Below are 26,325 nucleotides of genomic sequence, written 5' to 3' on the forward strand. Positions count from 1 at the left end.
TCCCGAAAAGGAGCTGTGCGGACGGGCAGTACTGGCCCTGCTGCAGGCACCGGGGCTCGGGCGCATGACTCTGCCCACCGTGACACACGGGGCTGGTGCCCGAGCGCCCCGGGAGGGTTCAAAGCCCTCGTGGCTCTGTCCCACGCGAGCGCTCGGTGTCCCGTGGCGGCAGGACCGGCTGCAGGAGGGGTGGACGGAGCTGTGAGGGGTCCTGCAAGAGGGGGAGCCTGTGCGGGGCGAGGGAATACTTGGCCATGGTGGCACCAGCAAGTGGCTGTGGCCAGAGGCGTGAGCGCCGTGCGCTCCCATGGGCGTGCGTGATACACAGAGATGCTTTTTTCTTTCTTTTTCTGTCTCCCCCTTCCCAATGCCTTTCCCCAGGGAAGCACAAATGAGGTAAGTGGCTCTTGTTCTCCGCATGCGACACCACTCGGCTCCCATGGGCCAGCGGGGCCCTGAGCTCCCGGGGAAAAGCGTCTTGGGCCCAGATGCACGTTTCGGCCACATCGCTGCCGTTGGGCTTGCAGAGGATGGGGGGTTGTGAGGGCTCTGGGCAGCGGTGGCATCCTGGCCCTGCACCAGGACACTTGCCGGCGGCTGGGCTCTGGTTGTTCCCTGTGATCCAGATGCCTGGGGAAGGGGGTTAAACGTGGGTGCTGCGCTCCAGGCGGTGCTGGAAGCCAAGTGGGGGAGAGATTGGGGTGGGGAGTGTGTTTGTTATAATGGGGATTTTCATCTTTCTCCCGTCAGTTCTGTTTGGGGATTTTCCTATTGTGCTGAGAGGTCAAACTCTCAGCTTGTTCTGTAGCACCAGCCGTGCAGGCGTCGCGCAGGCAGGGCTCCTGCCCCAGCAGCTGAGGAGCCCCCATACTTGGCGAGGCTTGTCCGTGCTGCTGCAAGTGCCGCTTGTTGTGTTTTGGGCAAAAACACCCCACACCGGACTGAGTAAGCCGATCGCAGAGCCTGGGAGGCAGAGTTTATCTCCCCAGTCTCTTCCTGGGGCAGCACGCCGAGTACAGCCCCTCTCGCCCTGCGCGGCCGGGGAACTGCTCCAGGGGAGCCGGTCCTTGCCTGGCGCTCGTGGTGCTGCCCTGCAGGAAACCTGGGTCGACAACCTCAGCAGCCCTCGTATGCCGGGCTCCTTGTGGCTCCGCTTGCCAGTGGCACAACGCTGAGCTGCTTGCCAGGCCTGCAATCTTGTTCAGGCAAAGCCTTGTAAGCATCTAATTAAGCTAAAAAAAGGCATCCTTGCCAGTCTTACTGCGCACGTACGTTAATCCTGCGTTGTAGCCAGGGGCCCCCCGAGTATGGCCCTGGTCTGTAAAAAAAAGACAGCTCCGTCTTTTGTCGTGTCACCAAAGCCTGACAGCTCCGTCTGTCAGTGTCAACACACTACTGAGTTATGTGGGGAGTTCCTCTAGAAGAAAGTTGGAGCAGCTCTCACAGGCCCAAAGGCCACTGAAAAAAAAAAAAGTAGTTAAAAAGCAACCCATTCCTTCCCTCAGCGGCCGTTTTGGTACTTCGCTGTGCCACAAATGCTGAGCAGCGAAAAGCTTTCTGACCTCTGGGTTCACGGGCTTTGCTCTGGCTTGTGCGACAGCAAGAGGCAGAACACGGTCTTTGCTATTGACAAGCTCTTGAACAAATCCTGTCGAGTAAAAGTCAGCTCTGCGACTGGTTAGGCATGGAGAAAAGCCTAACGTAGCACAAAATGCTGCAAGGTCGCTTATGTAGGATATGAAAGCATATTTTCAAGAAACCCAGAGAAACTGCATGAAGACTCCTCCACCAAGCCACTACGTTCCCAAACAGTCCCGAAACACCGGCACGCAAAGCCCCACCTCCGTTTCCTGCAGCCCGTTTGGGATGCGGTCAGCATCGCCTTAAACACCCCCGGAGTCTTCTCACCCCACCCCGTCCCTTGCCACAGCTTCAGCTTCGCCTGCTTCATTCAACACCCCCGGGCGCACGAGGAACACATCACCCCTCAGCGTGCGGTTTCCTGCCGGCCGTCTGCCTCTTCCCACCCCGTCCTGAGCTAATCCTGGCTCACCAACAGTCCTCAGGTCCCCAGCAGCAGCTGGTGGGGTTTTGGTTGGGTTTTCTTTTTTTTCCTCCCAAATAACAAGTTCATGTGAAATGGAAATGTCAGAGCTGTGACAGCCATTCACACCAAGTCCTCTGCAACCAGAACTGCATCTTGGCATCTCCTGTGCCGTTTGCCACTTGGTGTAACGCCCACCGAGGGGTGGGGGACAGGGTGGTCTTGCCTGTCGCCCCATACCAGCCGTTGCAGACGGCGCCTGCAGCAGCCCTTCGGGCTGAGCGCCTTGTCTCGGCCCCGTGACTGCTCTGACGTTAGTTCTGTACGGGGAAACGCAGCCCACGTCCACACGAGTTTGAACACGCACGGTCCGGGTGCCGCAGCCGCTCCTGCTGTCCGACGCCTGGTGTTTAGCTGTCGCCCTCTGACCCCCCGTGACGCCGCCTCCGAGGCCGGCAGCCTGCTCACACCGGTGCTCTGCAGAAACGGGCAGACACGTTTATTAGACCGTGGTGCTGCTTTTCTGTCAGACAGGAAAACGCACCCGGGTACAAATGGAAAATGGTAAAATTAGAAGGAAAAAAATCCGCAGTCATCTGCAGAAAAATAATCTAATCAAGCCAGATACCCGTTACATAGCAAAGCCCTCTGTATGATGCAATATGTATCTGCCTGGTGGTGTAAAGCAAAATGCTGACGATGCAGAAATTTAAACTCTGTGCGTGAAACCCGTAGGAAAAACCAACCCCCGAAAGTCCCTTACTCGTACTGCAGGTAGCCCTTGATTTAACACAGCTCGAGGGAGCTCCTCCCATAACTGAGACGTTTGACAAATCGGCAAACTAGCGATCTTCATTCTTTTCCCTGTTGGACACTTGACACGATCAAGAGTTGGTGCACAAAACAAACCGCACGCCGCGACTGGTTTGAACCTGCCGCTGCAGCCTGAACGCGAAAGCAGAGACCATACGCGTCGCACGCAGCGGGGCTGGGGACGTAACCATCCTCTCTCTCTCTTTTTCCAGGCTTTGTACAAACTGTACAGCGCAGCAGCGACTCACAGACATTTGTACCACCACGCCTTCCCTGCACAGAAAGCGGAACCCGCCGAGGGCTCGGAGAGGAAGAAGGTGTAAGCCAGGCGCGTTCCCGTCGATGCATGAACGAGGCGCGGACGTCTCATCCTCGGTTCAACACTTTCGTCCTCGTACCCGTCACAAGCTCCTGCCGTGGAACAGGGAGAGCGGAGAACAAGTCACCTGTAAGGTGGTTCGGTGTGTTCGTTCGACAACACGGTGCTTGACGGGAAGGTGTCGGCATGTTTTTCGTTTTGTTGATATGTACATATTGGTACTGCCGCAAATACAAAGTGCTTTTAATTTGTAATAGCCAGCATACTTCCCAGCTAATTTATGAAGCCTTATTTTCCCTGTAATTAGTTATGGAGTCACTGAAGAAATCATAATTTACATGATACTGCAACTACAAATCTTCCAGACCTTAGCTTATTCAAAAGCCAACTTATTTTCAGATAGTTGAACAAGTTATAACATGTAACCAAGTTTTTTCTTCAATTAACTATTTAATTACATAAACATAATTAAAAATGTATTAACTTGCTTTATCAGAAACTGTAAGGGCCCTTCTGCTATGGTATGTAATGATCTTGTACGGAAAGCATACTTTTCTGTTCGTAACCAATGCACAAAGTATCACTTTGTATATGTATTGGAGAAAGTTTCACCGTATTTCTGTATATATATTCATTATAGTGCGTAAAAAGTGTGTTCAACAGTTCTATTCTTTTATCGTCAGAATATTAAAGTTTGCTTTCGGTTCCTAAGCAGTTGGTTATACAGGAAGCAGTTATTGACTAACGAGGCGAGAGCTTCTCCTCTTGGGTTTTTTTACCTTCTTGGTTTCCTTCTGGCCCTCGGAATTGGTGTTAATGGTAAGTCGGTATTTTGAAAATACTCCAGCCCGTCTCCTGCCCAGGTGTGACCTCTGGGAGGTGCTTCTGTCCCTAAGAAGGTAAAGCCAGGTCTTACAAGTCTTGGGCAAAACGAAGTCTCCAGCTTTTAACAGCAGAGGAAAAGCTGCTGAAGTGCAGCAAGGCCAAAGCTGAGGGTCGGCGCTCAGGTCTGCAGCCCTCGAGGGACAGCGCCAGGTACAACGCTCACCTCACCGTCTTGATCCGAAGAGCAGGCGTGTTTCACGGTGCAGACGTTGACGCCTAGGGCTGAGCTGTCCCCGCTGCAGGCAGTCGCGGTGAGTCGGCACAGCGCGCTCGCAGGGCCCGCGGTTGGGTTTACAGAGGACGGCGTCGACTGCAACAGCGGCTTTCTCCCACCTGGGCCTGGCGCACCAGGAACACCCTCCTCGCCGTGGGCCCCAGGGCAGAGCCAGAGCACGGCTCCGTGCCGGGCACTCGCCCCGTCGCTGCGCCGGCGCAGCCGAGCTCAGGGCGTCGGAACTGCGCTTGTCCTCGGAGAACACGAGCTACTGATTTTCACCACCCCTGATCAGATCTTTTTGTTGCTTATAAGAACACGTTACTTGACGTTTCTGAAAGGCAAAAAATCAGTTCAACAACCCTTCATTCATTAAACAAAATGATTTTTATTGAATTAATAGGATTTACAAGAAATGTATTTTTTTGTCTGCAACAATGTTTATTGCACTAAAAAGAATCCATAAATAACATTTCAGGACAATCAATGAACCAAATGAAAATATTGGAGAGGGCAACTGTACAACTAAAAATTTTCCCTAAGTAAGGAAGCTTTAATACAAGACACAAGCTCGTTACAAAAAAAAAAAAGTAATTGTTGTTACGTCCCTGATATTTTCCACGGTGTGGTACAGCTGGCTGGTAAGCTGGTTAGACAACGCTATCACCTTCCCACGTGACTGCGTCACGGTTTACAAAATGCAGTTTACCTAGCGGTTAAGAACCTGTGAAAAGTTTGCGTAGAGATCTTGGTCTTCAAGAAGGTACAAGTGTTTCCCCTCTGACTAATTTCTGTGAAAACTAGTAGTAAATCTAAAGTAGTAATGCGTTAAAGGAAAAAATAAGGCAACTTAGGCTTCACTTTCATGAAGCGCTTGGCGTAGACTGACGAAATCCGCTTGTCCGGTTATAGCACTGGGTGTTATTGAAAAGTAACAGTGTCGGTGTTCTGTACATTAAAGCTGTAAACAAGGAGCAGACCTCTCTCCAGAGAGGGAGAGAAAGTCCCGAGGGAAATACACGGAAATATTCATTTGGATTTTAACAATGTTTTGAATGGAGGATGTTTCGTACAGTTGCATCTATTGCCCTTTAAAAATACATAGTCAGCTTCTTAATAATACAGCTGACTGCTAGAAAAAGATACCAGGATCAAGTCTCTGATTAAACTCCGCGCTGGTTTTCAGAATAATAAACTAGTTCCTGTATGGAAAAAGATTAACAAACATTTTTCATTTTTATAAACAACACATAATACATGTAGAAAAATATTAAAGAGGATAATAACAAAGGTGCAACGTCAACAAAAATAAGCTGCCTTTTCAACAAAAGCACTTTTTCATAGTTTTAAGTGTGAAAACCTTTTAAAGCTCTTAGTGTCCTCACAAAAGTCTATTAAAAAGAGTCGTTAGCTTAAAAATTCTTGCCGTGCTGCTGGGCATACCACTGCTGCCTCTGCTTGCGGTGCTCCAGCTCGGTGAGGAGGGCCTGCCTGTACGCTTCGTACAGCTTAACGATCCGTTCCAGTTCTTTCATGAAGAGCAGCTTCAGCATCCCCTGGTACGTGTCCAGGTCCGCCAGCTGGAAGAGCTCCCACTTCAGAATGTGATCGTACCTGTTGTGACAGAGAAGACGATTATCCACACGCCACTGCGAGCGACTACACCGCATTTTGTGCATTTTCTTCAGAACTGGCCTCACACTTGTACAGCCACCGGTCAGATTTCTAGCCATCTACATTAGCATGTTTTATGTGAAGAAATAAGGTCATCAACACCAAAAGACATGGAGCCGTGTCTCAAAGTGAGCTGGAGAAACATCTCTTACAGCTAAACTGCAGAATCACTCATAATATGCCAAGGTAAACTCTAGAAATACTAAAGATCCTATTAACTGATTATAAAAACCAATGGAGAAAACGCATCTTGGAAGCATTAAAACAGCAACTCCATTCAACAAGCCTTGAAGATTTAGTAGTAAAACATCTTTTAAAATCAGAGTAACACAACAAAAAATGAATTATTTCAACAGCTTACCCTAACACTCCCCAGCACGTACCTCCCAGAAGGCAGAATACTGCAAGTCTTCCCTCACAACACACCTTTGTTTCCAAAGCATCCTTGTTCCAGCCTTAACAAGCACTCTTGGACACTGTCCCCCTCTTGGTTAATTAGCAGCGATGACCTAAGTCAGTGTGTCTCAAACCGCAGGTCATGAACCCCACAGGACCACGGAAGGGCATATTAGACAGCATCAGTGAGGACTGAGGGAGGGGGAAATCCAATTAGGCCATAATTAACAGCTGCGAGTACTCACACCAGCAAGGGACATCCTAACCGCCCGTAGCTATCGGCAGCAATCTATCCGCCGGGGGGGAGCGGGGTGGGTGTCAGGGGAGCGATGCAAGCACTAACAGCTAAAAATCCTACACGTTCTTACTCCCCACGCTGGAAAAAATGAGCTGCTGTGGACCTGGGGAGGTCCCCTGGGGACATGTGCCAAGAGCCTGAAACACACTGGTGCCACCCCAAATTCCTTTAGGAATATCTGATCTCTCTCCCCATGGGAGATGGAAACAAACTCAGCTGTGAAGTCAACCAGTTACTGTTGTATTTCTTCCCACTTCCACCAGTTACAAGTTGTTGGTTGAGCAAGGCAAAACACAGCAGCCCGGGTCACCGAAGTGCCATCCGCACTGTCCACGCTTTTTCCTCGAGGGGGGAAATTGTCAGCAGCGCAGAACCCGAAAGCTCGCAAAGAAAATACCCGCAGGTGCAAGGAGGAGGCTACACACAGACCAGCTGTGTTAGGAGCCACGCTCATCGCCCTCCACGACGGAGAGCGGAGTACATGAAAACAAACCGCACAGAAAAGCGGAAGCGTAACATCAATCCACAAGCTGGGAGAAATGATGTACAAGGAAAGCTGCTGGGCGTCACTAACCACTGCAAACACTCCCGGGTTAACGAGCTGCTGGCAAAAATGCATTTTGCCTTTCATTCAGTAGGTCTTCTCCTCTCCTGCTCAACATGCAGCACTGCTTTTCTTACAAAATCTGCCTTTTTTTAATTTTTACTTTTTAATACGGAGCAATTCTGAATTTCTGTTTATACTTCTAACACTTTTTTCAACTTCTGAAACATATAAACACGCCCCTATGTTCAGACCTTTGGGATACCGAAGCTGCTGCCGTTGGATAGGGACAAACTTAACGTAAGTTGAGCCTCTTCAAGCCTCCCTTGTTTCAGTAGCAGAGCTGAAGAAGTTTCCTGAAGGCGGCATTTTATGTTGTAACTGCCAAACTCTTGTGACTAATCAAGGCTATGCCTTTTCTCCTGCAAGTACTTTTCCACAATCAAAACTGGCACTCTAAGGTCTGCACGGGAGCTAGGTCGCTGGTCAAATGAAGTCCAGTTTCATAATGGAGGTCTGCTCAAATCATACGTTGCTTTCATGCCACAAATTCTTCAAAGCTAGTGCTGACAGTCTTTTATACCACACACATGGTTCAACAATCCCTAAATTTAATGTCTAGAATATTTACCTTTATATATAAGCTACACAAACTATCCAACCTTGTCGAAGTGAGAAAGTACCAGAATAAAGGCTGCGCCTGTGAACACATTTCACCTGTTCACAAGTCTGCAGTGGGAATGATTAAACACACGTCCATACGCTGTGTTTTCCACCACGCTGTGCGTTTCTATCAGTCTCTTTTTGGCCACCACCAGAGCAAACCCTATGGCGGTTGGATTGCCTCTGAAATCCCCACCTCTATCCTCCCTTCAAGAAAGCAAGCGTTTTTCTTCATTACCTTTTTTTAATGGACCCCTTTTTGTGCCAGTAGTAGGGGAAGGTTTCCGAGATCCTAGTATAAAAAACAGTATTTCTAACAAAGTTTTTCAACAAAATCATGGTAATTCCACAGAGATCGGATTAAAGGTCTCTGGCTCATGGCCAGATGTCCAGTACCACCACTACATCCCGTGGGGCAACAGCTGCAGGATGGTATTAAGCAGGAGACGCTGGCATTCAGGATGTTCCTCAAGGACACTGGGCCAACAGCAAGACAACTTTGTTCTGGTGAGCAGCGTACAGTGCGTTAGTTCAGGCTCCAAAGCCCACGTGGCCAAACGGTTACTGACCGGGATCTGGCTCGTGTCAGTGCGTCAGTCCAGCGTTAACAGCCCACAGTGCAGACCTACCCTCGTACGCTTAAATAAAGTAGTACAAGGACTTCAGACAGCTAGATAGATACCAAAGCTTAAAATAAACAGGCTGTTCTCTTTGATGGTCTCCTTCCACCTCAGTGTGATGACGGGAGAAGTCTGGCAGGGTGACGTGAGCTAGCAGCCATGAAGAGGCCTGCCGGGTTCAGGAACAGACACGCTTCCCAAGGCTCGGAGGGAGCAAGGGACACGGAAACAACGTGTGACACAACTGTAAGCACAGTTCTCATCAGTGGGAATACTTGGGCTAACCTGAGTCTACCTAAATTTGAGGAGTCCTGCGTGAAAGAACTTCAGGAATATCCCCCCAAAATGAGCAGGGGTGCTAAAGCTGCCTCTGCTAAGGGGACCTGAGCAGCACAGAGTGTCCTGGCCAGCTCTGGGAACAGGACAAGCCGCAGAGTTTCCTAAGCAAGGTGAGGAAACAGCAATTCCCCAACCCAGTTTTAATCTTGATTTTGTCTGACCCGAGTCTTGCTCTGCAGTAGGCATTTTAATGCGACTTTATTTTGATAAAAGAAAGCTGTGATGTAGTTACGTCATCACTGCAATACCCCTCATTTCCTCCTTTTTCCCAGTGCTTCTGAACACATACAATTCGTTTGCAATCTAATTTTCTTAGCTTGGAATAGGCAGCTGACTACTATTAGTTATTAAAAGAATAGAAGAAACTCATGGAATAAACAGAGTTATTTGATCCAACTGATTACATGAGAAAATATATTCACTTGAGTGGAGGCTGAAGCCAAAATACCAATAAATTTATGCAAATAAACTACATTACGTATTGAAAAGATATATTCAGAAGGCTGTATGCAACAGAGAAGCACCAAGACATGCAGATGACTACCAAAGATGCTTTTGAGGAACGTTAAGAACTTAAACAACCACAGCTTCTATAAACTTCCTAAATAACAGCTTCTATATTCAAGTTATCCCAAGTCTTGACAGGGCTGCACTGCTAAAATCACTTTTCCCCAAAAGCGAGAAAAAACAAATAGCAGCTGTTTGTCAATATGGAGATCCAACTCCGAAGAGAGGCAGGCTGCAAGCTGCTGCTTTTGAAGGTTTGCCAAATACAACTATCTTTGTAAGCACTTGACTATTGAGTTTAAGTGGACAACACCTATCCATCTCTGCTCCTTTCCCACTCGTCATGAACTGAATTCAGTTGCAGCAGGATTTCCCCTGGCTCGCCCTGCGCTGATGTATCCTTTCAAATGTTCTGGGCCAGTGGCATTTATTAAAATACACCCCACAGCAAGGCCGATTCTCAATGGAAGGACTGTTTCTTATTAAGGTGGCAATACCAGCAGGAAAGAAAACAAAGCTCCATCACATGCAATCATGTGTGTGCAGGTTTTCAGGGGCCTGTAGCTTTTTTTTTAATTTTTTTTTTTTTTAAGCATTATCACAGATTGCTAAAACCTTGGTGGTTCTTTCTGAAGCTGTCACTGCTGACAGTTTCTCAAGAAAAGCAGCACATCAGGATTACTTTTCAGTGTGAGAGTTTCATTTCGCCTGCCAAGAGCACAGTTGAATGGAGGAAGAAGTCTAATTAAAGATTAAACCATCAGCAGTGCCTCAAAGGGAACGGGCTCATTCAAACCCAAAAGATCGTAGGTCTAGGAATACTCACCAGAGAGGTGCCTAGAGGAACAGGGCGCAGAGTACCAGTACCTCACCTAGACTCCCCAGGCATTTTTTAGAAGGGCAACTAGTCACAGAGCCAGAAATCGAGGGGAGAAAGCACGTTAGTACATTTCTGCAGAGCGCAGAGCCTTCCCTCCTGGGTGAGAAAGCGGGAGCTTACTAGACAGAACATGCAGCCAGAATACCCTGTCTCCAGGGCTTTTCCCAGGAGATAGCAAGTACTTAATATAAAATAGGACACTTTTCAACACAAGAGACACTGACCTGCCCCGAATATTCACAGCCTATTGGTTAGGCCTGGAAGAAGAAAGACCTGGGTTCAGATCCTTGCTCCAAAAGAGGTGGGGGAAGCATCTGAACCATGACCTCTCATACAAGGAAGGCATTTTTGGTCTCCTCACCCTCACAGTCTCACGCGTGTGGTCTGGCACACTGTGGGAACACCTACCAGATTGGTCTACCTAACCTGGAAGGTGGAGAAACATTCAATTTTAGAGTCTAGCAAAGGGTTAAATGCAAGCCAGGAGTCTTGATTCCACTGTGCTAAGATTCTGATAGCTGTACTTAAGCGCTCAAAACAAACCTTGATAGTTGCCAGGAGAGAGGGGAAAAGGACACTTCAAGGTATCATAAATACCTTGATATTGGAAATCATTACCTCAAGTTATAACTAGTCATCAAAGCCTCTCCACTGTTTAGTGAGCCAAATATCTTCTTTTTTATCTTAACGGTTTAACCATTTTTCACTACAATAGGGAAGCGTTATGGCTAACACCTACTAAACTCTCCATTAGACTTTTCCAATGGTCAGAATTCTTACCCTTTAGAGAAATTTGTTGGAACAAAAGCTAACATTATCTATTTTTGCTATTATCTGCTTTTCTCAACAAAAATGACTGGCCTTTAGTCAGCTAAATCAAGCTAGCGTCAGGTGTAAGTAACAAATCATAACAAAATACACCACAATGATTTCTGATGTACTGATAATCAACAGATTTTTACAGTAAATTTCAAATAGCAGAATGCGAAAGGTATTCCTCTACTACTACTGTGAAAGCGTTTTGCCCATTCACTTTCATTTTCGCACCAGAACGCAGGAGGATATTGCATACAGTTCTCATGCTCAGCTTTTGGAAAATACTACTGAAGAACTGAAGCATTACTAGATGTTTTTGTCAAGCTTTAAGCCAGTTGCTTTGGCAACAGAGAAATGGTTCGTTATTAAAATTACATTGAAAATATATCAGTGATATTGATTTTAATAACTGTGAAAATTATTTATCAATTGTTTCTTAAGAAGTCCTCAAGATGAGGTGACACTAAGCCAGCTGCTACCACTCTTTCTCACTTTTCCAATATAATATTAGCATAAACCAGAATTTACTTCTGCACAGAAGTGTTTGAGAATATTCCTATTACCGCCAGCACTACTTTAACAGTGGGCTAAAAGGATACTGCGAAATACACGATTTTTTATTCCTCTGAACAATGTAACTCAACAGCTCAAATGAATTAAATGTTTTGAGTTTGTGGTTTTTTTTCTTCTAATTTGTCTCAGCCTACTAGATATAAAGAAATTCCTGATAATCTTAAATTGTTTCAACCGTCTTAAATTTGTTTCTCGAGTTTCAAGTGAAGTACCAACAAGAGTCCATACAACACAGGCTGAAATATTTAAAACTGCATTGTCTGGATGTGCCAAAGACCTAAATAAAGAAATGCAGCTGCAGCCAAAAACTAAAAGTGTTTCTAGGAAACAAGTCCTCCCATAGGTTACAGGAACTTAGCACGTCCCTGGTGCATAAGTGTACTGGTGGATTTTAGGCCAATTTAAATCTTTATGGGCTGCTGGCAAGCCCAGTAGCCACAAGAAGTAATAAAATCCATTCAAAGTATAGTTACTAGAGGCAGCTAAAAAAAGAGGGTTTTTTAACTGGAAGCTACTGAACATCATACACAGTCTGAATTTGCAACTACAGACTGACCTGCTCATTGCTGTGACACTTAGTTTCTCCATATTCTTCTTATGAAAAAGTACATGATTTCATAATTACTAAAACGTATCTGGATTTTTTTATTGCTTTTCTATTTAGTGGTACTCTTCTGCAGAGCTGTACTTATTAGAAAATGTAATTTGTTTCATTATGCTGACTCAAATCTTTTCTTAGAGGAGACTCCCTCCTCCTATAGCATTGTTTCTTTGAAAAAATGACTTTTTACTACCACTTCGTTTTTAACTGAAGTTCTTGAATAGTAATATGGATTTCAGGCTGTATTCAAAATTCTTAATTGTGAAGGAGAATTTGTATGTCTTTTTTAAAAAGAAGTAAGATATATGTTAAGAAGTTAACACCCTAAAAATACTTCACATATTTTATAAGCCACGTGGTACCGTTCTCACAAATACACCGGAAATAAATTGCATCCTCAACTCTCTAATATATCATTCTGCAAGTCATGTGAACTGCAAGAAGTACTGTGATGATTTTAAGTAATGCCTAATACAAAGCAAACTCATGCGATGAACATCTGGTACAACCTCCTCATGCGCTGTCAGCAATAGTTCTTATGCAATTAAGAAATAGATACCAGCTAGAGTTCTACTTTCAGTCATCGAAATTCATTTGTTTTCTTTCTAAGCTAGGCATATAGAGTGTGAAATGCAGAGGGGAAAAAAAAAAAGCTCACTTTACAGGAGCCCTGGCATAGACCTGCAGCCAGTCTGGAATCTCTGCAGTGTGGTAGGGGTTTGCAGGGACGAGGAGAGGCTGGCTTCTCTCGGCTTGCTGCGGCTGGTAAGTCACTGGGGGAGGCTGGTCGTAACGGGGAACGCTGTACAAAGGAAGACAAAGACCGTAACCTCCAAGCAATAACTTAGACACACTGATATCATTAAATTGTTAAGATTAATACACAAGTTAATACATGCAAAGGCCGATGATGCAACCACATACGGAGTGTTGCCTCAGCAGGCCTATACTGAGAGCAACTTTCTGTTGCTATTTTTGCACTTCACTCCAGCCACAACTGTAGGTGTTGCTGCCATATGTTAGCACACTGTAAAATTCACCCTAGACCTATTCACCTACTGCCTGCTACCTGGATACTACAGCAGAACAAACAATGATACCTGTTTTTAAAAGATGAAAAAGGCAAGTATTGATTCAGCCAAATAATCCACCATTTAATATATTAGAACAAATGTATTCAGGCAGCAGCTGATATGAGTTATTCCATTTATAACGAAGGACATCCTCTTATGTTTACCTTTTGTGTCACATGTTAAAAAAACTTTCTCTTCCTGGATAACAGCAAAATAGATTGAGTAGCAGAAATCAACTGGTAGATTTGGTGTATACTAACTTTATTTTACCTTTAATTTATGAGTAGCTAAAATACCGATTTTCATTCTAAAGAAGACGCAATTCGTGTTTCAGATGGTATGTGCTATTTGTCCAGACAGTCTCCTGGAACATCAGATCAAGTTTCTTTTCAGTCTACAATTCAATTCTGTTCTCAGCAACTTTGTTGTTTTACTGACAGTTGAAAAGAATAGCTGCTTTGTTTTAGTGAGTTAGGAACAATATCCTGTTTCTAAACTTGAGACAGTTACAGATGAGAGAAAAATCCTAACAATTACAACTTCTTCTAAAATCTTAGTCAAGAACCAGCAAAGCTTACTTCTAAAAATAAGAAGTTTTTGGCACATTATATATGAGACAGAAACAGTTCCACATTCCTCACTGGATTAGGAAAAAACCAATCACAGAAGACGAGGCAGATGTCTTACCTGGGAGCACATGGATGTTTATATTGAGCTCTTTTATTGATGTGATCCACATAATATACTCCAAATTCTGCTGACTCAACTCTCTCCCATCCTGGAGGCAGCCCCTCACGCTCGAGTGGATGGCTCCAGTGAGTCGTATTGGTGTTATGATCTATATAGTATTTCCTTCCTCTAATAGTCCAGTCCACTGACCAGCCAGGAGGAAGAGGTAAATCTTCAGAACTATGATTTGTTAAGTTTCCTAGAGATGTAGCAGCAACTCTACCAATGCCTAAAAAAAGGGAAAGCAATGTTTAGATAACTGATAATACCCAAGACCAACATCATGTACGAAGTCAACTTCCCTCCCGACCTGAGGCACTCTATGAACTTTGAACAATACCACAGCGCTTATGGTGTATGCACTTGTACCTTAGTAAAAAAGCACGATCAAGTCAAAATAGCTATTCGCTTTTAAGTCTCACTTGTTTCACTCTCCTCCAACTCCAGATTCACTAGACAGATTCATTCAGAGACAGTTAAAGCATCCTTGCTTTTTCAATTAGAGACATATATTAGCATACATAATAGGGATGAAGCTGTTACTATTGTCTCAATTTGCTGGGCAGAGAGAGCTGACATAAGATTACAAATGTTGAAGCTTTACATAAATGACAGTTCCTGTTAATATGCTATTACACCTGCATCAAAACTATTTATCTATCAAAAAACCCACAGCTATTTCTTTTTCTAGTTACAGGCAGAAATTACAACTATCTAGACAAATTACTGAATATCAACAAAGCTTTTCAGATTAACCCGTCAGGAACAATAACAGGACGAGGTAAACCAAGAGAGGAGGGACAAGTAAGGTTAGCACTATACTGCGCTTACTGTTATTACCGAAGTGTGTGCAACCACGGCCAAAAAGTGTCATCAGTAACAAGAGAAAACAGGAAAGCTGAATCCATACAGGATCCTGCACAAGCCCTTGGCTGAACACAGTCATCCTGCACACGCTGAAGCTGATGTTGCCATGTCTTCTTTGCTAAAACTACCCACGCTTGTTAGACTAGCTCGTTTATGTGCACTGCTGGGTGGGGCAATCAGGCTTTCTGAATGCAACCCAGACAAGATTTAGAGACCTTTTGTTCAGTCACAAAATCTCCTCATCTCTTCTCTGCATCTCCCTCCACCCCCTTCCTCCCTCCCACAGGTCTTGGAAGGAAGTTTTGTTGTCTAGTAGGCTGTACATCTGCTTCTCTACATCTTGCTCTTTTCTAAAACTGCGCACCTATGCTTCATAATGCTGAAAAGGCACGTGAAAAAAAGTAATTTCCAGCTTTTCTTGGTGATGTAGGCTGCACTAGTGGCAGTAGGAGAGCTGACAGGAATCAGTAGTTAATTAAGTTCCCACCTCTGCCCTAGAAACACAGCACATTTAGGATTTATCACTGAATAGCTGATTTAAGAGACTGTTCACTAGCATTTTAAAGATGGGATTTGTTGTACCATACAGTTTTTACATTTTAAAAATTAGCGTGCTGGATGCTGAGACATGTACTGAAGAAACATAATTCCAATTTCACCTTTTGCTTCCCTCTATATACGATGGATACTTAGGAAGCTAGTTGAAATAAAAATCATAATAATAATTACAAAAAACTAAAAAAAAAAAAAACCCAAAACCAAATGAACCCCCTCCCCCCCCCCCCCAAAACCGCAAAAACCAAGTGACATAATCAAGAATTTTGCAGGTCTCTTTCCATTTCTTGGAAGCCTACTACCTACTGGATGTGCTGGCCCAAATTCAACTCTTTCTAAAATCCTTTTAAAAGTAATTACCTTCAGTTACCCACAGTTCTACAGTTAAACAGTCTCTGGCTTTGAAGAAATTCCAGTTACCTTTTCATCCCACAATCAAATGCATCTATTCAATCGCAGTATTCGTCAGTTTGTGTGTTACTATTTCCCATAGCCAGAAGGGGTACGGGAGCCACTTTTTCCACTTTCTTAGAAGTCGGAAAGTGACTCCATCACAAACACCACGTTTACTGACTGAGGAATACACCTCTCTCCTTGTTTTTCAGAAATAATATTTTTGTGTGATTATTTTTGGGGAGAGTGGAAGGGAAAGGCAGAGTCTAGCTCATCTGAAGCATACTATTAAAGAGTTTTCAGCTGTGGTCATTAACTCAAAAAGACAACAGTAATACTGAAGTAGCAGCAAAATTGTTGTATTTCTCAGGCAATTTCACACTCTTGTTTGCTGACAAAGGCAAAAGTCCTTCTCAATACATACACAATGTATCATGCTAGCCAAGGGATGTCATCTATTTTAAGCATTAGTTTACCTATAAAATGACACAGACCAAAAACTGGATGGGCTCTCATTCTAATATAAGATAGCAGTCATCAACAATAAAATAATGGGAAGGTTCCAAAGCAACTGAATAAATAAATAAAAAATAAATTTAAAAAATCTCACAAACTTCCTCCTGAGTACTGTTCTTTAAAACGTTTGTGCTTATCTACAAATCTTTTTCTGGCCTTGTCATGTTCTGAACTATTTGGCCTTCAAGTATTTCCTCTTGCTATAGAAGTACCTCTTCATTAGCTGTATAAAGGGAAGCTGATGGCTGCGTTCAAGTGATAGCTCCCATCTCTCATTAGGATTAAGCAACCTAGACCTTTACTTCCAGTGAGAAGAAACAGCCTAGAGGCTTCCTGACCTTTAGCAGTACTGGGGCAGGGAAACTATTTCAGACCCTAGCTACAGTTATGTCACTGGTTTTGTTTTCATTCCAATGACAAAATACAAACATTTAAGCTTCTTGAAAATACTGCACTTTGGATAAACAAATTCAGTATTTTCTCCAATTAACTGGACCGCTGTGTTGTAATTTCATGTACGTATAAACAGTGACTATTAAATCACCACTACCAGAAGATCTGAACACACAAACTTGACTGGGGGAAAAGAACTTTCACAAAGGCATAAACATATTTTTCTGTTTACTGTTAAAACCAGCAATGTCTGTATTTTTCTTGCAGTTCTTCCTACTTAAATTCTAGCATGATTCCAGCAGCAAATACATATGTATTTATTCCTTGGGGTAAAGGTTAATTTTTTCTAAGATTTGAAAGTTCGTATTAAAAGTTGCACACGCCATCCTCTGCACCAGAAGTTCTCTTGAATGCAAAAGCCAGAGAAGACTGGGAGATGGACTCAGGTAGAAAGGAAAACCAAAATCTAATTACACAGAGAAATCACGTAAAAAGCAGGCTAAAAAGCAATGCTGCACCCAATGGAAAGGCAACACTGGCAGTTCTGTGTTTGCACAATCATTTAATTCTAGCTACATGGTTTCTCCCAATGCCAGCTTTTTTTTTTTAATTTCCAAGGTGCAAAGAACAAAAATAATACCAGACCACAAATAAATTATACATTCCTTTTGTCATTTTGACTTCATATATGAAGAAGCAGAGCCATACCATTAAGATAAACTCACACAGCTGTAGCAGTTACCAGTTTTGGGTGTTCCAAGCCTCTACAACTAGCAAGCTCTAATTATGAAAACAAAGGCCAGATTTATAAACAAACAGTTGCAAATACTTTAGTTGCAGACTATCATGTATAGCCTTAACGCGAATTTGTCCCCTTAAAATCACAGATAATATTGGAATATTCTGTGTGCTGGAAGTTTTAAGATGTCAGGTAATACTCACAGTGTCTTACAACCATCAACACACTATGGCATACAAATTGGCAATTAGTACAATTTAGACGTTTGTTTATATAACTAGAGTTACTAGAGATCAAAAGAAATTGTATATTGGTTTTCTTATAAAACTCAGCAGATGCTTCCTTCAAGGGAGAGTTGGATACACATGTAAGAGAAATAGCTCCTGCTATGATTTTGAACAATAACAGAAGATGAAAATTGACTTTCATATATATACACCTATAGTATCAATAATAAGACTGTACAACACTTCAATGAATAAATTCGTATGTGATCTTTTCCAAAGTATAAACCAAAGAAGAAAGTTACAAGACAGACTAAAACCACCTACCGTGAACACTACCTTTTCTGTGTCGTATTGCCCAAGTACGATACTCTTCTGTGTTTAAATTTCAGGTAAGGTCTTAGCCCTAAAGCATTTTCACAGCAGCCCAAAGCTTCACATAGGATTTTACTGCACACACCAAGGATACTCCATGAATCACGGGCTGGTACCAGATTCACATAGGACAATGCAAAACATCCACAGAAAACAGCCCAAACTTACAACTTGAACCATTTTTATCAAAACATCTAGTGTAAAACCTGTGATCTTCCTCCTGATGGAGGATATGACCTCTACCATAGGATAAGCAAAAACAGACTAGTTGAACCCCTTCACTGTAACTACTCAGCGTTTTCTTGCTCACATACTGTTTTATCTATGACAAGACAGAAATTCTCATTCTTCCTGCTTTCCCAAGGAATAGAGTTGTTTAAATTATCTGCTTTTTCCAAATCTTAAAAGTCTCCTTTCCTCTGCTTAAGTATGAGCACTGTTCTTTATAAACTCCCCCGAGTGACACTATCAAATCTCAAGAATGGTCAGCAATGAATTTAAATTTATGCAATTGTAAATCCTTTTCAGGTTGCCTCTTTGGAACTCGTCTAGCCTCATTCGTTAATTCTCTTCCCTAATGGTATATGCTTGGGGTATTTTTTGGTTCGGCTGTTGCTTTTAAGGAACATCAATATCGAACATTATTTGTGGCTTTGCTTTCTCCTTCTTTTGTACAATATAGTATCTTCAATTTAAGGTCTTGAATTAACTGTCAACCAGGCCAAGAGTCATGATATGCTGTTCCAAAGCAAAAGAAAATCCTGTTCAATGCAGTTTGCTTGCTTAGGAATATCACTGTGTATGTTCTCAACACTTTGAAAAAAGGAAAGTGCAAAGGAACAGTAACCACTTATTACTAGTATTAACAAAATTTAAAACACTCAAGAGTTTTAAGTAAGGCCAGGCCCTATATTCAGTCTTATTCTCAACATCCTCAACAATAGGGTTGTTGATCCTAATACCAGAACCCAAACTTTAACTTTGAGCACCACGTTCCAGTGCATTGTAAGATACCAGTGCAAAGAGTTCCTTCATTTAATATTCTTCTCTTAGAAACGTATCTTAAGCTAATAACGTCACAAATGTGAAAAATAGATAGTATCTTCTTCAACCAAGGAAACTGTGTTTGGTTTGTTCCATTAGTATGGAACAAAGAAAACCGTAAGTGATATGCGTTAATGCTTTCACAGCCCAATGAAGGGGTTTTACTGTAAAGCCACTCTGCCTGGAAAGAAGTCCAAGTTCTTAGGAGGAAAGGTTTCCAGGTCAGTAAAGGGCAGTTCTTCAGTCTGCCTGGTAGAAAGCACGGAAGAAAAATCGTATCACCAGAGCAGCCCAGCATAAAGGGAAAAGAGCAAAAACACTGAAGAGAAAGTCTCATTTTCTTTATTAGATATAGTGCTGATGTAGGCAGAGAAGTTTCAGAGCCTATGAACTCCCCACAACTAGCTTCAACCAAATTTCAAAGTGTTGAAGAACAAATCTAGCCAAACAAAAGGCCTTCATATTTGTCTTTAATTAGGTCAATTGCCTTGAGAGCCTTTTTTCAGGATGCCAAAATCCTCTCCCTTCCCTTCATCGAACACGGATGAAGAACAGGAAGAGAAGATGAACGAACTGTTTAATTTTAAGGGAGTAAGTAATAATAAAATAGCAAAAAGAAGTTCCAGCAACTATCCTGTTTAGATAGCAGGTTCTAGGCCTTCCTAACCCATTCCAAAGTATCTGAAGGTACTTCCTGAGCACAAGTACCTCGTTTGTCAGAGGGAATGGGGCGTTCCAAGTAAGCACAAATTCACAAATAAGAAAACACAGGAAGTACTTTGAAAGCTTTGGAAAGTATGCTACAAAGAAATTACTGCAAAATCAGCACAAAAGAAGAAAAAGGCAGGAATTGCCATTTGTTTAAAAATGAGTGAAGCATACCCGCCCAAAAAGAAAAGCCCTGCTACTTCAGCTCTAAATAGGTTTCATTTAATAATTTGTATTTCTTTATTTTGCTCTTATATTAAACATGAATACTAGTTTGCAATTTTTAAGGGGTACAACTTAACACAAGATGAACCTACTTTCACTAACACGCACTGGATTCTCTGTTCACAGGATTAATCATTTTTGTCCTCGGACACCAGAGTCAACTGCTGACAATCCACCATCAGAAAGTCCCTTTACACTGTGATTTTAATCTCAGCAATTTTCATATACACATAAGAATTTTTCAGCTTACCGCTCAAACAGGTACAAATAACTCTGAGGTCTTGGTTACAAGTTAGTTCCAATCTATACTGTAGATATAACTTCAACCACAGACCTCCCCAAACCTTTAACCTAGAAGAGAGGAAAGAGATGTCGAGGAAAGACAGGTAAAGTCTCTTAGAATTAAGTTTGAAATGGACACTAAAAAAAATTTTCAAGAAATGCCACAGAGGTAGCTAAACACAGAAAACTAGGAAGTATCTCAACTGAAGACATTTTTCAGGAAAACCAGCAGCACTAGATTGCTAATTAAAAACCAATCTAATGAAAATAAGAAAAGGAGGAGATGGTGGAGTTGAATCATGCCAAGAGAGAAAACATGACTTTAAGGAGAAATGCCTGTGAAAGAACATATCAATGCTGTCAATATCAACTGTTGAAAAATCACGGGACTTTCTTAAATACTTTGCTGAATACTTTGAGTATGAAGATCTCCGTAAGAACATGTTTTCAACTTATCTCCAAAATTATAAAGAGGAGAATCTTTATTTTGAATGAAAGCTGAAATTCACATGCATCTCTTCACTTCCAGACCACTGCTTCTCAAAAGTCGTCTCAGTTGTAACCAACACTGAATGAAACATCACTCACCAACAGCAAGTACGCTTTGTGTGCATCAGGTGTCATTTCTGTAGCAATCAACCCAAACCATAACAGAACCGAATGAGGGGACCTTCTGAGGGAGGGTGGGAGAGGAGGAAAAGGGTAGAAGGCAGTATTTACAGATTCTAGCTAATAAACAGACTTATACGTTGAAACTGTAGATATTAGGCAATTTTGTCATCAATTATCTTGATGAAGAATTTTGATTAGGTGAAACATTTAGAAACAACAATGGAGATCTGTAAGGAAAAAGTAATTTAGACAAATACAATGAAAGCAAAACACCTGCCTCAGTATTCTGGAAATGCAGGAAAAAAGGAACTAGAAATTACAGAAAGATCAGTGTAACTCAAGGAAAACACAAGGTTTGAAGACAATGGATGGTTCAAATAAAAAGCAGCTTAATGGTGAGATAAAAGAAGTAGGAAAATCTCAAGTTTTCTTATTTTTGGCCACATAATTCTTTTACGGAGAAGAAGTAACAGCAATTCTTGAAAAGATGTACAGAAGTTAAGGACATAGGTCAATATTCCTACTGCAGTGAAACTGAGAGAGGTGTTTAAGGTTCATATTCCATGCTGAGATGAAAGAAAAAAAAAGAGAAGGGAAACACCTTGGCAGACCTTTTTTTGTCTCTCCCTACAAATGCATAAGACTGAATACTCACCTGTTACAAAATATGCATAGAATTTGTTCAAACTATTAAATGTAAAAATATGAGAGTGAATGACAAAGACCAACCAAATACCAGCAGCTCCCTTATGATTTCCAGGGGCTAAGGGGCCATATAGACAAACGGGGGAAAAAAAGTCTTTTTAGAAAGAAATCCATGTTGCTACAATTGAGAAAAATATGGCTGTAAAGCCCTACTTTTAGCTTGTTTTAAAAATTTGCTAGATTAAACTCCACTTTCAAAATAATAGCTAGAGCTCCATTTCCACTTAACATCATTTCAATCCTACACAGCAGCAGTACCATTTTTTGAAGTCTTCCTCAGCATACACAGTTATTGTAGTAATTTTGAGTGTTAAATTGATGGATTGGTTTATGAAATCCTCCTCTCCTCCCTACAATATCCCAGCACACACTAACAGGTGCTTGTTATCTGGACCAAGTAAATGTTTAATGACTGCCAGCTGAACAACAACTGACAGAGGTGGAGGGCTTCCATGCAAAATCTAGGTAGATCAGATGTATAAACGAGGATAAAGTAGCAAGTCTTACACTTTAGTATTTCAGAATTTACTGGCTGACAGCACTAACACTAGCATTACTCTTCTGTCATTTTTCATTGAAAAGTTTCTGTTGTAAAAAACATCACAAAGCATTGTCTGATTATAATTCCATACCCAACGTCAGCAGCTTTAAACGTTGACATTCTTCCTGGCAGATTTATTTTTCTAGACAGAAGATTTATTTTACTACAGACTATTTACTATTTTGTTTACAGATTACAAGTAACGACAAACTAACAACGTATTTCATATTGAAGGTACATTATTTACAGGTTTGAAATGTTTATTTCAAACTCCTCCTTGAACATAGTTTCCGTAGTAGATACAGTGCTCAAACACCGCCAAACTTACTACTTTTAAGGTCACCTGCCTATGGGCAATATTGTAATCCCAGACTTTTTATTCCACCAATAGATTCAAAACAGCACGCTGCACCAACGAATTATTCTTCAGCATCATCACAGATATAACAAAATATTTCAAAAAGTGATATTTAATGGATTCTTCTTTCTTATGCTGTTCTTCCGTTAGAAAACAAAGACAAGTTCCAGTGAATTTGAGGGGGAAACAGGCATATTTACAAATGATGTTACAAGCTAAAAGAAAAAAAAAATCAAGGACTAGGAAGTCAATTTCAGCACTAACTGTATGTCAATTTGCTAATTACACAAAGCAGTCATTCCTCCCTTTGACTATTTATAATAAATTATTTTAATTATTGAGGTCAAATTAACACAATAAAATTAAATAATAACACAATGATAGTTAAAACATAATAAAATAAAATGGCAATGCTATAATTTAGAGCTGTTGGTTATTCTCTACATCATGAAAATAGTAGATGTCCCCTAATGAATAAAATTCCTGGCTAGTTAGCAACTGAACCAACTTCGTCATGAGGAGTTGCATATATACTTGGCATTAAAAAAAAACTTGCTCAACCTTACCACATTTATTTAATAAATAAATCATGGTTTAAGTATATTTTTTCCTTTCTGGATATATGCAATCAAATTCTTAACTTCAAGAAATGTGAACACGTAGTGTATTCAGATCATACAAATATCATTAAAAAGAAGCTCTGTCCACACAGCGTAACTCCTAAAAACATGACCCTGATCATCCAGATATACCTCTGCACCTGAAGTCTTATCAAAAGCATATTTTAAAAAACCCAGCAATTAATGAATACTTACCTGAAGTGTGCCTCCCATGATTCTGTGACATCCTCTGGAAAAGATCGCTGTTGTGTTCATAATACCTGTAGTCCTCATGTACGCGATCATTTAACTGACGTCTCCTCTGGGCATCATAAAAATGATCATAATAATAACAACGGGCACCAGCATCTCCATTTTCCAAAACAGAATTAGCTTCTGTTAAAAAGGACTGGGAGGAAGAGCCATATTCTCTAGGGACATCAGCTAAACTTCTTGCAAGATAGGAAGGTGCAGACAGTCTGTTGCTTTCACGTCTCATTATTTCATGAGGTGGCCTCTGCACTGGAGTTCGAAGGAAACTCTGGTTTCTGGAAACAATTCCATCTCCAGCAGAAGCATATGCAGAAGAAGTTGAGTCAGGAGGACAGATATCAGTTCGTCTTGGAATGGTTGGACCGTGACGGATAAATGAAGGCATCAGATCTGATACATAGCATGAAAGAGAAGTAAGAACTTTGGCTGTACTTACACAAAAAGCATTTGGCTAGCCACAATGCTGATTTACACCATGGAATTGAGGAAATTCAAATGCTAGAACCCCTTTAAGGCACCTCTAATGCATATGCAAGTGTAATGGTAATACTGCAGTTTGTACTGGTGCAACAGAAACCATCACACCCTCCACCAGCAACAAACTATTGCCAAGAGAGTGCAGTTTTGCCAGTATAACTGCATCCAAAATAAACAAAAAAACCCCAAACCCATCAAAAAACAACCAAAAAAATCCCCAAACTACCCCACACTGTACTGTGGCTACATCAGCCAGGCTTCATACCTCTCTACTAGAAGGGTCAAGAAAATCCAAGTATCCTGGCTACCACTCTACCACTTCATCAGGACCACTGCCTTTATGAACTCAGAATAACTGAAGACGTTAATGCCTACACGCTCACAGGAATCCATGACAGAATCAGGAACAGAATTCATACTTTCTCCACCAATCACAAAGTTCAGTCAGCAAAGTGCTATTATTCTGCACGTTAAGTTCTCAAATTATCATGAAGATACTTCACTTTTTCCTTTAACTAAAGAGGTTTTGCACATGAACAGTGACACCTAATCATAAAATTTCACTGCCTCCCTCCAGTAAGCGACACATTACTCGTCTCCTTACGATTACTTTGAACATGATATAAATAAGTAGTTTCCCTCCAGCTGAGCTAACAGAAACTATGACTTTCATTTAGGCAGAGGTTATGCCTATTATTAATTACTTTTGATTAATAAACTCTTATAACTTAGGGTAAAAATTCAGTGCATCCCAGAAGGTGTCATCAGTAAATTTATAATCATTACAAAGCAGTCACATAATAGCTAGTCATTACATCATGGCAAATAGCATGTGTAAAAGGTGTTAACCCCTTACACAGGCCTACAGCTTAATATGAAAAAAATTTTGTGGGTTTTGTGTTTTTTGGTTGGTTTTTTTTTGTTTTTTTTTTTTTTTTTTTTAGGACTAAGTCAATGTAATCAGACTACTAAATGATTTTGCCTGTTGACTGGGGAACCAGCTGTTCATGCAGCAAATCCTTCCAGAAAAGCTGAGTGCCTCCTCCTGCCAGCAAATCAGTTGTTGCTAGTTGTGATCTCCAAGCTAATCCTGCAATTATAGCATAATATATTTCAGTCTCAGGTTGTTTTCAAAGATTAACAAAAAGAAACCTAAGTGCACTTTCAATGTGTATTTGCCAGTCTTCTGTAAAGTCCTAGCAAAAACAGGACTGTGGCATTAGCGTCAGGTTAACCACACGAAGATCAGTGCATCTGAGGTACATAGCGGTGACCTCATCAAGTTGATTCATGGTTTAGAACTGGAGCACTTGCTTCCGCAGGGATTTTATGCAACTGTCTTGTACAGTTATCTCATTTTCAAAGCACACACCTTTTGGCAGTGCACACAGCCTAGATGGGGAAAAAATCTGCTGACTTCTGGAAAAGAGAGAGATGATCTGTTCCGTTCACCTGGAAGATACCTGTTTGGAGACTATCTTAACCCCTACCCTGTTGAAAACTGAGCTACAGCGGCTGAGAAAATTAAAAAAAAAAACAAGTTTGTTTATCGTGCGCACCCGGTGGTACATTATGTGCAGGGCTCTCTTTTAAGTTCAGCCTCCCTTGCAGGTTTAACCTACCTCCCCCAGCTGCCAGGTCTCCCAGCAGGAATTTCCCGCCCCTCCCCTCACCAGGGGAACCCCCCAAGGCCGCGCAGGGCCTCCAGGGCCCGCCGGACCGCAGTCGCAGCACACAAAAGACGCGGCCACCCCCGGAGCCCTCGGGCTTGTCCTCCCAGCCCGACCCCCTGTCCGCCGAGCCCGTCCCCGACACTCACTGCGAAGCAGAGGGCTGGTCTCCTTCTTCACGTACTTGCCCTGCACCTCGCCCGGCTTGGAGAGCTCCGTGCGCGTCTTCTTCCGCGACAGCATCCCACCTCCCGGCCCGCTACCACCGCCCGCATGCCCGGCGCCGCTCCCCGCTCCGCAGGGCAGGGCCCGGCCGCCCCGGCCCCCTCAGGCACGGCGGCGGTCGCTCCGCGCCCGCATGGCCGCGCACCGGGCGGGGCGGGGGGGGAAGCGCTCAGCGCTGAGGGGAGGCGGCGGGGCCGGCGCGCGGGGGCTTGTGGGAAAGCGGCCTCCGCCCTCCGGGGAAGGCCGCGGGGCAGGGATGGGCGGAGGGGGCGCGCGCGCTGTCACAGCGCCCCCGCGCGGCGGGGAGGGCGCATGCGCCGGTGTGGTGGCGGGAAGGGACCCGCCTCAGGCCCTGCCCGCTGCCCCACGCACCGAGACGCGGTCCCGCGGGCAAGGGGGGGGCTGCCGCCGGCCCCTCCTCCCTGGTGGCAGTGGGGACCCCTCACCTGGCTGGGGAGGGCTGAGGTGGCACCGCTGCCCCGCTGGCAGGGGAAGCTCGGGCCCCGCGGGAGCTCGGTGCCTAACGGACAGCAAGTAACCCCGCCTTCCACACCGG

The 26,325-nt window shown here is 43.0% G+C and overlaps 2 protein-coding genes across 10 annotated transcripts in view; one reads left to right on the plus strand and one right to left on the minus strand.

Annotated features, from left to right (window-relative positions):
* The window catches only part of ATL1 (atlastin GTPase 1), a 32,129-nt gene extending 28,288 nt beyond the window's left edge, over window positions 1-3,841 (plus strand). For all 3 annotated transcript variants that reach the window (XM_075150725.1, XM_075150727.1, XM_075150726.1), the window contains one exon: window positions 3,070-3,841. In XM_075150725.1, the coding sequence (XP_075006826.1) occupies window positions 3,070-3,180 (111 nt within the window). In that variant the 3' untranslated portion in view covers window positions 3,181-3,841. The remainder of the gene's footprint in view (window positions 1-3,069) is intronic.
* Window positions 1-25,927, minus strand: SAV1 (salvador family WW domain containing protein 1). 7 transcript variants are annotated; one of them, XR_012673751.1, is made up of 9 exons: window positions 25,694-25,926; window positions 24,857-24,964; window positions 23,341-23,787; window positions 13,947-14,217; window positions 12,845-12,988; window positions 5,719-5,889; window positions 4,225-4,609; window positions 3,956-4,067; window positions 1-3,268 (listed from the first exon to the last, which is right to left on the minus strand). XR_012673751.1 is itself a non-coding variant. In XM_075150728.1 (6 exons), the coding sequence occupies exons 1-6, from the start codon at window positions 25,785-25,787 to the stop codon at window positions 5,688-5,690; spliced, it is 1,266 nt and encodes a 421-aa protein (XP_075006829.1). In that variant the 5' UTR covers window positions 25,788-25,926; the 3' UTR covers window positions 4,644-5,687. The 7 variants fall into 7 exon arrangements, 2 of the variants coding, with proteins under 2 accessions (XP_075006829.1, XP_075006831.1); XR_012673753.1 differs by lacking the exons at window positions 1-3,268; window positions 3,956-4,067; window positions 4,225-4,609 and adding exons at window positions 6,376-6,537; window positions 10,421-10,453; window positions 10,558-10,622 and having other exon boundaries at window positions 4,644-5,889; window positions 25,694-25,927; XR_012673752.1 differs by lacking the exons at window positions 1-3,268; window positions 3,956-4,067; window positions 4,225-4,609 and adding exons at window positions 6,376-6,537; window positions 10,421-10,622 and having other exon boundaries at window positions 4,644-5,889; window positions 25,694-25,927.
* Window positions 25,928-26,325: the final 398 nt, after the last annotated feature.

Source organism: Calonectris borealis, chromosome 5, assembly GCF_964195595.1.
Source record: "Calonectris borealis chromosome 5, bCalBor7.hap1.2, whole genome shotgun sequence".
Taxonomy (NCBI): domain Eukaryota; kingdom Metazoa; phylum Chordata; class Aves; order Procellariiformes; family Procellariidae; genus Calonectris; species Calonectris borealis.

What these genes read in the sequence shown, in the direction of transcription:
- SAV1 (XM_075150728.1), bottom strand. Translation starts at nt 25,787, where the DNA reads ATGCTGTCGCGGAAGAAGACGCGCACGGAGCTCTCCAAGCCGGGCGAG. An exon ending in GACCAGCCCTCTGCTTCGCA is followed by an intron (nt 24,965 to 25,693) that starts GTGAGTGTCGGG and finishes CTATAATTGCAG; the next exon opens with GATTAGCTTGGAGATCACAA. An exon ending in TATGCCAGGGCTCCTGTAAA is followed by an intron (nt 5,890 to 12,844) that starts GTGAGCTTTTTT and finishes CTGTCACAACAG; the next exon opens with GTACGATCACATTCTGAAGT.